This window comes from Argopecten irradians, chromosome 3 (genome assembly GCF_041381155.1).
Source record: "Argopecten irradians isolate NY chromosome 3, Ai_NY, whole genome shotgun sequence".
In the NCBI taxonomy this organism is placed as follows: domain Eukaryota; kingdom Metazoa; phylum Mollusca; class Bivalvia; order Pectinida; family Pectinidae; genus Argopecten; species Argopecten irradians.
Genome location: NC_091136.1, coordinates 70678383 through 70691041, shown reverse-complemented (window position 1 = coordinate 70691041; position 12659 = coordinate 70678383). Strand labels below are relative to the sequence as shown.

The window sequence follows — 12659 nt, the reverse complement described above, 5'->3', positions numbered from 1 at the left end:
ATATCAATATGTCGGTGCCTACTGGCTACACAGAGTATAAGGTATACATGTAACACCTTGTGATATATGTGTCACTGTAGACAATACATAGTAACTATATCAATATGTCGGTGCCTACTGGCTACACAGAGTATAAGGTATACATGTAACACCTTGTGATATATGTGTCACTGTAGACAATACATAGTAACTATATCAATATGTCGGTGCCTACTGGCTACACAGAGTATAAGGTATACATGTAACACCTTGTGATATATGTGTCACTGTAGACAATACATAGTAACTATATCAATATGTCGGTGCCTACTGGCTACACAGAGTATAAGGTATACATGTAACACCTTGTGATATATGTGTCACTGTAGACAATACATAGTAACTTTATCAATATGTCTGTGCCTACTGGCTACACATAGTATAAGGTATACATGTAACACCTTGTGATATATGTGTCACTGTAGACAATACATAGTAACTATATCAATATGTCGGTGCCTACTGGCTACACAGAGTATAAGGTATACATGTAACACCTTGTGATATATGTGTCACTGTAGACAATACATAGTAACTATATCAATATGTCGGTGCCTACTGGCTACACAGAGTATAAGGTATACATGTAACACCTTGTGATATATGTGTCACTGTAGACAATACATAGTAACTATATCAATATGTCGGTGCCTACTGGCTACACAGAGTATAAGGTATACATGTAACACCTTGTGATATATGTGTCACTGTAGACAATACATAGTAACTATATCAATATGTCGGTGCCTACTGGCTACACAGAGTATAAGGTATACATGTAACACCTTGTGATATATGTGTCACTGTAGACAATACATAGTAACTATATCAATATGTCGGTGCCTACTGGCTACACAGAGTATAAGGTATACATGTAACACCTTGTGATATATGTGTCACTGTAGACAATACATAGTAACTATATCAATATGTCGGTGCCTACTGGCTACACAGAGTATAAGGTATACATGTAACACCTTGTGATATATGTGTCACTGTAGACAATACATAGTAACTATATCAATATGTCGGTGCCTACTGGCTACACAGAGTATAAGGTATACATGTAACACCTTGTGATATATGTGTCACTGTAGACAATACATAGTAACTATATCAATATGTCGGTGCCTACTGGCTACACAGAGTATAAGGTATACATGTAACACCTTGTGATATATATGTGTCACTGTAGACAATACATAGTAACTATATCAATATGTCGGTGCCTACTGGCTACACAGAGTATAAGGTATACATGTAACACCTTGTGATATATGTGTCACTGTAGACAATACATAGTAACTATATCAATATGTCGGTGCCTACTGGCTACACAGAGTATAAGGTATACATGTAACACCTTGTGATATATGTGTCACTGTAGACAATACATAGTAACTATATCAATATGTCGGTGCCTACTGGCTACACAGAGTATAAGGTATACATGTAACACCTTGTGATATATGTGTCACTGTAGACAATACATAGTAACTATATCAATATGTCGGTGCCTACTGGCTACACAGAGTATAAGGTATACATGTAACACCTTGTGATATATGTGTCACTGTAGACAATACATAGTAACTATATCAATATGTCGGTGCCTACTGGCTACACAGAGTATAAGGTATACATGTAACACCTTGTGATATATGTGTCACTGTAGACAATACATAGTAACTATATCAATATGTCGGTGCCTACTGGCTACACAGAGTATAAGGTATACATGTAACACCTTGTGATATATGTGTCACTGTAGACAATACATAGTAACTATATCAATATGTCGGTGCCTACTGGCTACACAGAGTATAAGGTATACATGTAACACCTTGTGATATATGTGTCACTGTAGACAATACATAGTAACTATATCAATATGTCGGTGCCTACTGGCTACACAGAGTATAAGGTATACATGTAACACCTTGTGATATATGTGTCACTGTAGACAATACATAGTAACTATATCAATATGTCGTGCTACTGGCTACACAGAGTATAAGGTATACATGTAACACCTTGTGATATATGTGTCACTGTAGACAATACATAGTACTATATCAATATGTCGGTGCCTACTGGCTACACAGAGTATAAGGTATACATGTAACACCTTGTGATATATGTGTCACTGTAGACAATACATAGTAACTATATCAATATGTTCGGTGCCTACTGGCTACACAGAGTATAAGGTATACATGTAACACCTTGTGATATATGTGTCACTGTAGACAATACATAGTAACTATATCAATATGTCGGTGCCTACTGGCTACACAGAGTATAAGGTATACATGTAACACCTTGTGATATATGTGTCACTGTAGACAATACATAGTAACTATATCAATATGTCGGTGCCTACTGGCTACACAGAGTATAAGGTATACATGTAACACCTTGTGATATATGTGTCACTGTAGACAATACATAGTAACTATATCAATATGTCGGTGCCTACTGGCTACACAGAGTATAAGGTATACATGTAACACCTTGTGATATATGTGTCACTGTAGACAATACATAGTAACTATATCAATATGTCGGTGCCTACTGGCTACACAGAGTATAAGGTATACATGTAACACCTTGTGATATATGTGTCACTGTAGACAATACATAGTAACTATATCAATATGTCGGTGCCTACTGGCTACACAGAGTATAAGGTATACATGTAACACCTTGTGATATATGTGTCACTGTAGACAATACATAGTAACTATGTTATCAATATGTCGGTGCCTACTGGCTACACAGAGTATAAGGTATACATGTAACACCTTGTGATATATGTGTCACTGTAGACAATACATAGTAACTATATCAATATGTCGGTGCCTACTGGCTACACAGAGTATAAGGTATACATGTAACACCTTGTGATATATGTGTCACTGTAGACAATACATAGTAACTATATCAATATGTCTGTGCCTACTGGCTACACATAGTATAAGGTATACATGTAACACCTTGTGATATATGTGTCACTGTAGACAATACATAGTAACTATATCAATATGTCGGTGCCTACTGGCTACACAGAGTATAAGGTATACATGTAACACCTTGTGATATATGTGTCACTGTAGACAATACATAGTAACTATATCAATATGTCGGTGCCTACTGGCTACACAGAGTATAAGGTATACATGTAACACCTTGTGATATATGTGTCACTGTAGACAATACATAGTAACTACTATATCAATATGTCGGTGCCTACTGGCTACACAGAGTATAAGGTATACATGTAACACCTTGTGATATATGTGTCACTGTAGACAATACATAGTAACTATATCAATATGTCGGTGCCTACTGGCTACACAGAGTATAAGGTATACATGTAACACCTTGTGATATATGTGTCACTGTAGACAATACATAGTAACTATATCAATATGTCGGTGCCTACTGGCTACACAGAGTATAAGGTATACATGTAACACCTTGTGATATATGTGTCACTGTAGACAATACATAGTAACTATATCAATATGTCGGTGCCTACTGGCTACACAGAGTATAAGGTATACATGTAACACCTTGTGATATATGTGTCACTGTAGACAATACATAGTAACTATATCAATATGTCGGTGCCTACTGGCTACACAGAGTATAAGGTATACATGTAACACCTTGTGATATATGTGTCACTGTAGACAATACATAGTAACTATATCAATATGTCGGTGCCTACTGGCTACACAGAGTATAAGGTATACATGTAACACCTTGTGATATATGTGTCACTGTAGACAATACATAGTAACTATATCAATATGTCGGTGCCTACTGGCTACACATAGTATAAGGTATACATGTAACACCTTGTGATATATGTGTCACTGTAGACAATACATAGTAACTATATCAATATGTCGGTGCCTACTGGCTACACAGAGTATAAGGTATACATGTAACACCTTGTGATATATGTGTCACTGTAGACAATACATAGTAACTATATCAATATGTCGGTGCCTACTGGCTACACATAGTATAAGGTATACATGTAACACCTTGTGATATATGTGTCACTGTAGACAATACATAGTAACTATATCAATATGTCGGTGCCTACTGGCTACACAGAGTATAAGGTATACATGTAACACCTTGTGATATATGTGTCACTGTAGACAATACATAGTAACTATATCAATATGTCGGTGCCTACTGGCTACACAAGTAAGGTACACCTATAATTCACTTAGACACATAGTACTATCATATGTGTATGGTACACAGTAAGGTATACATGTAACACCTTGTGATATATGTGTCACTGTAGACAATACATAGTAACTATATCAATATGTCGGTGCCTACTGGCTACACAGAGTATAAGGTATACATGTAACACCTTGTGATATATGTGTCACTGTAGACAATACATAGTAACTATATCAATATGTCGGTGCCTACTGGCTACACAGAGTATAAGGTATACATGTAACACCTTGTGATATATGTGTCACTGTAGACAATACATAGTAACTATATCAATATGTCGGTGCCTACTGGCTACACATAGTATAAGGTATACATGTAACACCTTGTGATATATGTGTCACTGTAGACAATACATAGTAACTATATCAATATGTCGGTGCCTACTGGCTACACAGAGTATAAGGTATACATGTAACACCTTGTGATATATGTGTCACTGTAGACAATACATAGTAACTATATCAATATGTTGGTGCCTACTGGCTACACAGAGTATAAGGTATACATGTAACACCTTGTGATATATGTGTCACTGTAGACAATACATAGTAACTATATCAATATGTCGGTGCCTACTGGCTACACAGAGTATAAGGTATACATGTAACACCTTGTGATATATGTGTCACTGTAGACAATACATAGTAACTATATCAATATGTCGGTGCCTACTGGCTACACAGAGTATAAGGTATACATGTAACACCTTGTGATATATGTGTCACTGTAGACAATACATAGTAACTATATCAATATGTCTGTGCCTACTGGCTACACAGAGTATAAGGTATACATGTAACACCTTGTGATATATGTGTCACTGTAGACAATACATAGTAACTATATCAATATGTCGGTGCCTACTGGCTACACAGAGTATAAGGTATACATGTAACACCTTGTGATATATGTGTCACTGTAGACAATACATAGTAACTATATCAATATGTCGGTGCCTACTGGCTACACAGAGTATAAGGTATACATGTAAAACACCTTGTGATATATGTGTCACTGTAGACAATACATAGTAACTATATCAATATGTCGGTGCCTACTGGCTACACAGAGTATAAGGTATACATGTAACACCTTGTGATATATGTGTCACTGTAGACAATACATAGTAACTATATCAATATGTCGGTGCCTACTGGCTACACAGAGTATAAGGTATACATGTAACACCTTGTGATATATGTGTCACTGTAGACAATACATAGTAACTATATCAATATGTCGGTGCCTACTGGCTACACACAGAGTATAAGGTATACATGTAACACCTTGTGATATATGTGTCACTGTAGACAATACATAGTCACTATATCAATATGTCTGTGCCTACTGGCTACACAGAGTATAAGGTATACATGTAACACCTTGTGATATATGTGTCACTGTAGACAATACATAGTAACTATATCAATATGTCGGTGCCTACTGGCTACACAGAGTATAAGGTAAATGTAACACCTTGTGATATATGTGTCACTGTAGACAATACATAGTAACTATATCAATATGTCGGTGCCTACTGGCTACACAGAGTATAAGGTATACATGTAAGACCTTGTGATATATGTGTCACTGTAGACAATACATAGTCACTATATCAATATGTTAGTGCCTACTGGCTACACATAGTATAAGGTATACATGTAACACCTTGTGATATATGTCTCACTGTTTGTGCCTAATTTAAACTAACCTAGCCTATGGTGATGATAACAAGTTAGTTCCCTTTCGAAAAGATCCAAGTGGCCAGATTCCATGATTCAATAGATGGAGACGGAGAGGTCGTAAATGATTCTCATGGTAAATGTCTGAGAATCGGTATAATGATCAAAACAAACTTAATATAATGATAAATGTCTGAGAACCATTATAATGATCAAAACAAACTTTATATAAAGATAAATGTCTGAGAATCGGTATAATGATCAAAACAAACTTAATATAATGATAAATGTCTGAGAACCATTATAATGATCAAAACAAACTTTATATAAAGATAAATGTCTGAGAATCATTATAATGATCAAAACAAACTTTATATAATGATAAATGTCTGAGAATCATTATAATGATCAAAACAAACTTTATATAATGATAAATGTCTGAGAATCATTATAATGATCAAAACAAACTTTATATAATGATAAATGTCTGAGAATCGTTATAATGATCAAAACAAACTTTATATAATGATAAATGTCTGAGAATCATTATAATGATGAAAACAAACTTTATATAATGATAAATGTCTGAGAATCGTTATAATGATGAAAACAAACTTTATATAATGATAAATGTCTGAGAATCGTTATAATGATGAAAACAAACTTTATATAATGATGAAAATAATGATAAATGTCTGAGAATCATTATAATGATCAAAACAAACTTAATATAATGATAAATGTCTGAGAATCGTTATAATGATCAAAACAAACTTTATATAATGATAAATGTCTGAGAATCATTATAATGATCAAAACAAACTTAATATAATGATAAATGTCTGAGAATCGGTATATGATCAAAACAAACTTTATATAATGATAAATGTTTGAGAATCATTATATTGATCAAAACAAACTTTATATAATGATAAATGTTTGAGAATCGTTATAATGATGAAAACAAACTTAATATAATGATAAATGTCTGAGAATCGGTATAATGATGAAAACAAACTTTATATAATGATAAAAGTCTGAGAGTCGGTATTATGTGTGAGTATTTCAACTATAATTGTATGCTGACTTATCTGGAAGAATTAATTGACAATTGTTATCTAAATGTAATGATAATAAGGTGTTTTATTAATGGCTGGGCCAATAATGATCCAATAACAAACTGACCATGTTTTCATTTTCTTGTAGTTTTTCTGCCAGTACAGAGTTGGAGTCAGGAAGTTGTAGGAATGAATCGCCCTGAAAATGAAGGTATATACAGATGATCAGTATAGTGATGTCAGATCAGCATAGTGATGTCAGTTACTGTGACCTGTGATTCTACTAAACTTACATACAAACATATGGATTAGTGCAACATAGTGTCTGGCAAAATAGCAAGTACATATATATATATGGATAGGTGCAATGAGCACATGACTAATACTTGTAGCATATCTGACATGGATAGGTGCAATGAGCACATGACTAATACTTGTAGCATATCTGACATGGATAGGTGCAATGAGCACATAACTAATACTTGTAGCATATCTGACATGGATAGGTGCAATGAGCACATGACTAATACTTGTAGCATATCTGACATGGATAGGTGCAATGAGCACATGACTAATACTTGTAGCATATCTGACATGGATAGGTGCAATGAGCACATAACTAATACTTGTAGCATATCTGACATGGATAGGTGCAATGAGCACATAACTAATACTTGTAGCATATCTGACATGGATAGGTGCAATGAGCACATGACTAATACTTGTAGCATATCTGACATGGATAGGTGCAATGAGCACATGACTAATACTTGTAGCATATCTAACATGGATAGGTGCAATGAGCACATGACTAATAATTGCAGCATATCTGACATGGATAGGTGCAATGAGCACATAACTAATAATTGTAGCATATCTAACATATAATAATTAGAGCATGCACTAAACAGCATGTGATATTAAGGCTTAACCAAAGGACAACATTTGCAGTACAAGATATTAATAAAAATTTTGAGTGATTTTTGTAAACAAGAGGCCCAAGAGCCATGATGGTCACCTGAGTGCTGCTACAGAACGAGCATTGCAAAGTGCTCTTTTTTGTTCAACAAAAAATAAATTTTTAAGTTGAACCTTCGTATTAGAATTTTTATTTTTTGTTTTTCATTTTGATAGTTAGTGTATTATGTTACCAAACCTTATGCTTAAAATTCCAATTTGCTTTGCCAACGTTAAACAACAGAACCAAACTAGAAATCAGTCAGTGTCAGTGATTTTATAAATTAAAAATAGATTTTTGAAGTTTTAGCCTATTTGACCCTTTTTGGCCCCGCCCCTAATGCCCTGGGGGTCAGCCAGGACCAACATGGATATGACAATAAAATGCTATCTCAGGCTAAAAATTCAAACCCTGTTTGACTAATTTCCTATGAAAAATAAGCAAATAACATTCATAAATGTGTTTTTCCTACATAAACTATAGTAAACTTGACCCCCTCCCCAGGAGGAAACACCCCAGGGCCATATAATTCACAATTTTTGTAAAGGACCTGTTACATTAACGAATAACAGAAATGAGAAACCAGCAGCTAAATTCAAAACACAATTTAATTATATATACAATACAAGAGATCCCAGAGGGATCTTGGCGCCCACCAAAGAATGATCTATGTCTGACAATGGAAAGAGGGATCTTTTCCCTGCTTTTCAAACTTTTTCAAACACACGACATATAAAATTTGAGATAGATCGCTATAGTACTTTCTAAGAAATAGTGGTTACAAACTTCAACAATGAAATGGCGGCCGGTTGGCTATCTTGTTTACCGATCAGTCCCGAAAGGCATTATGCATCAGTCCTAAAAGGTACTATGCACAACTATGGTACAAGGGGAACCTACACATAAAATTTGAGAGAGATCCCTTCAGTACTTTCTGAGAAATAGCGGTAACAAACTTAAACAATCAAAATCCAAGATGGCCGTCGGTCGGCCATCTTGTTTACCGATCGGTCACAAATAACAATATGCACAACTAGGGTCCTTGGGGAACCTTCATATGAAATTTGTGAACGATACCTTTAGTACTTTTTGAGAAATAGCGGTAACAATCTTTAACTATCAAAATCCAAGATGGCCGCCTGTTGGCCATCTTGTTGAACGATCGGTCCCAAAATGCAATATGCACAACTAGGGCCCTAGAAGAACCTATATACGAAATTTGAGAAAGACCCCTTCAGTACTTTTTGAGTAATAGCTGTAACAAACTTTAACTATCAAAATCCAAGATGGCCATCTGTCGGCCATCTTGTTCACCGATCGGTCCTAAAATGCAATATGCACAACTAGGGTCCTAGGGGAACCTGTATATGAAATTTGAGAAAGATCCCTTCAGCACTTTTTGAGAAATTGCGGTAACAAACTTTAACTATCAAAATCCAAGATGGCCGCCTGTCGGCCATCTTGTTGCTCGATCTGTCCCAAAATGCAATATGCACAACAAAAGCCCTAGAAGAACCTATATATGAAGTTTGAGAAAGATCAGTACTTTTTGAGTAATAGCGGTAACAAACTTTAACTATCAAAATCCAAGATGGCTGCCTGTCGGCCATCTTGTTGACCGATCAGTCCCAAAATGCAATATGCACAACTAGGGCTCAAGGGGAATCTATATATGAAATTTGAGAAAGATCCCTTCAGTACTTTTTGAGAAATAGCAGTAACAAACTTTAACTATCAAAATTCAAGATGGCTGCCTGTCGGCCATCTTGTTGACCGATCGGTCCCAAAATGCAATATGCACAACTAGGGCCCTAGGGGAACCTACATATGAAATTTGAGAAAGATCCCTTCAGTACTTTTTGAGAAATAGCGGTAACAAACTTTAACTATCAAAATCCAAGATGGCCGCCTGTCGGCCATCTTGTTGACCGATCGGAGCCAAAATGCAATATGCACAACTAGGGTCCTAGGGGAACCTGTATATGAAATTTGAGAAACATCCTTTCAGCACTTTTTGAGAAATAGCGGTAACAAACTTTAACTATCAAAATCCAAGATGGCCGCCTGTCGGCCATCTTGTTGAACGATTGGTCCCAAAATGCAATATGCACAACTAGGGCCCTAGGGGAACCTACATATGAAATTTGAGAAAGATCCCTTCAGTACTTTCTGAGAAATAGTGGTAACAAGTATTGTTAACGGACGGACGGACAGACGGAAGGACAGAAGGACGGACGGATGACGGACCACGGACGAAAGGCGATTTGAATAGCCCACCATCTAATGATGGTGGGCTAATTATACAGAGATGGTTTACAATGTCTAAAGTAATTGGTGGTGGTACAAGAGTAGTACGATGATTTAAAATGTTACTTATCTGTATGCGAATGTCCTGGTATAATCCTTGATCCTTCCAGGTTTCAAATTAACAATAATTACAAATCCACAAGGAAATTGAATGTTCACCGATTATTTGTAAAGTTCCAGGCAATATGAATAAATCCACACAAAGTGTTGTAATAATCCACAGATAAAGTCACAATAGCTCTCCCAATAGAATCTTATATGGCGCTGTACAATTCTTGATATGTCTTATTACAGGTCTCATTACAGTTCTGATTAGCTTTGGACAGTTGGAGTATATATAGCTAAACCCTAATTCAAGAATATTGGAGAACCTTCTACTTCTAGAAATATCTAACTAAAAACAGTAAACAAATAAACACACATAACTTTCTGGAAATAGATCATTCTAGATCTCTACTTAAAATCAACATGTTTACAAACATATTTGTTTATACATGATTATATTCTAGAAAGTTCTATAACCTAGATTAATGATATGACCTTTATAGGATGTATTGATAAAAAAAGCTATAGGAGTTATCTCCCTTATCTCATAACTACGTGTATTTAGTGTCATACATAACACACCCCTCCTTAAAGAAAAGAAAGTTTTCTTGAAAAGGAAACTTTCTTGACATATTAGTCATATTTAAATCCTTGATAAAGCATATCAGCTAGAATATTGTCTTTCCCTTTGATATGTTTGATGTCAAGATTGTACTCTTGCAAAGTCAATCTCCACCTGAGAAACTCCACCTGAGAATTCTTTGATTTTTGTTTTTCATTTTTCCAATGAATGTTAAAGGGTTGTGGTCGGTGAAGACCAACACAGGCACAACTGTAGTGCAGAGATACACATCAAATTGGTTCAAGGCCAAAATCAACGCTAAACATTCTTTCTCAATGGTGGAATAATTTCTCTGGTGTTTGTCAAACTTTTTCGAGAAATAACAAATTGGATGGTCAACTTGTTCAGTACCTTCTTGCATCAAAACAGCACCAACACCTACATCGCTGGCGTCAACAAACAGTTTAAACTGTTTATTAAAATCTGGAGCAGTCAGAACTGGTGAGTTTGATAGTATGGCTTTCAATTTCTCAAAGGCAGACTTACATTCGTCTGACCAGACAAATTTGACATTTTTCTTTAACAAAGCAGTAAGTGGAGCAGCTACAACTGAGAAATTTTGACAAAATTTTCTGTAGTATCCAGCCATACCAAGAAACCTCATCAGCTCTCTCTTGCCTCCAAGAGCTGGAAAATCTATAATTGATTCTACTTTGGCCTGAACAGGTTTAACCTGCCCCTGTCCTACAACATGGCCTAAAAATTCAACAATTGCATGACAAAATTCACATTTCAATAAGTTTACAGTCAATTTCATGGTAGTGAGTCTTTCGAAGAATTCACGAATCCCGCTTAGATGGTCTTCCCACGTGTCGTGGTAGTTGATGACGTCATCAATGTAACCATCGCAGCCTTCCAGGTCTGATATCACGCTGTTAAGAAGACGTTGAAATGTTGCCGGGGCATTCTTCATACCAAATGGCATAACTTTGTACTGGTACAAACCTTGCGAGGTTACAAATGCAGACACTTCTTTGGCTCTTTCTGTTAATGGCACCTGCCAATATCCTTTCAACAGGTCAAACTTGCTTACGTACTTGGCTTTGCCAACTTTGTCAATACACGAGTCAATCCTTGGAATTGGATAAGAGTCTGTTTTAATGACAGAGTTTACTTTTCTGAAGTCAGTACAGAACCGGTATGTCTTATCTGGCTTTGGTACCAGAACACATGGAGAGCTCCATTCACTTTTGCTTGGTTCAATAATATCATTGTCCAACATGTATTGAATTTCTTTCTTTAAATGTTCTTCTTTCAAAGGGTTGACACGGTAAGGATGTTGCTTGACAGGTGGCGCATCGCCTACATCCACGTCATGATAGATAGCATCTGTTTTGCCTGGTGTATCCGGAAACAAATGCTTAAACTCAAGTATCAAATCTTTCAGTTCATTGCGTTCCTTTTCTGATAGATGACACAGTTTCTTGTCCAAGTTCGCGAGCACATCTGAATTCCGTAACTTAACACCACAGTCTAAACCTACATCTTGTACACCACCATCTAAGTCTAATTTACAAATATCAGCTGTACTCTCACTTTGTGATGGTACAGAGGCCAAAGTAGCAATAGGTTGAGAGCTAGGTCTTGCTCTCTTCTCTATCTACATATTTCTTAAGCATATTAACATGACATAATTGAGTTTTCTTGCGCCTCCCTGGAGTTTGTACAATGTAGTTAAC

The 12659-nt window shown here is 35.9% G+C and overlaps 1 protein-coding gene across 1 annotated transcript in view; it reads right to left on the bottom strand.

Moving 5' to 3' along the window:
- LOC138319850 (uncharacterized) overlaps nt 1–12659 on the bottom strand; it is a 272074-nt gene that overhangs the window by 116742 nt on the left and 142673 nt on the right. Inside the window, exon 16 of the mRNA XM_069262980.1 lies at nt 7176–7247. Coding sequence (XP_069119081.1) covers nt 7176–7247 — 72 coding nt within the window. The remainder of the gene's footprint in view (nt 1–7175; nt 7248–12659) is intronic.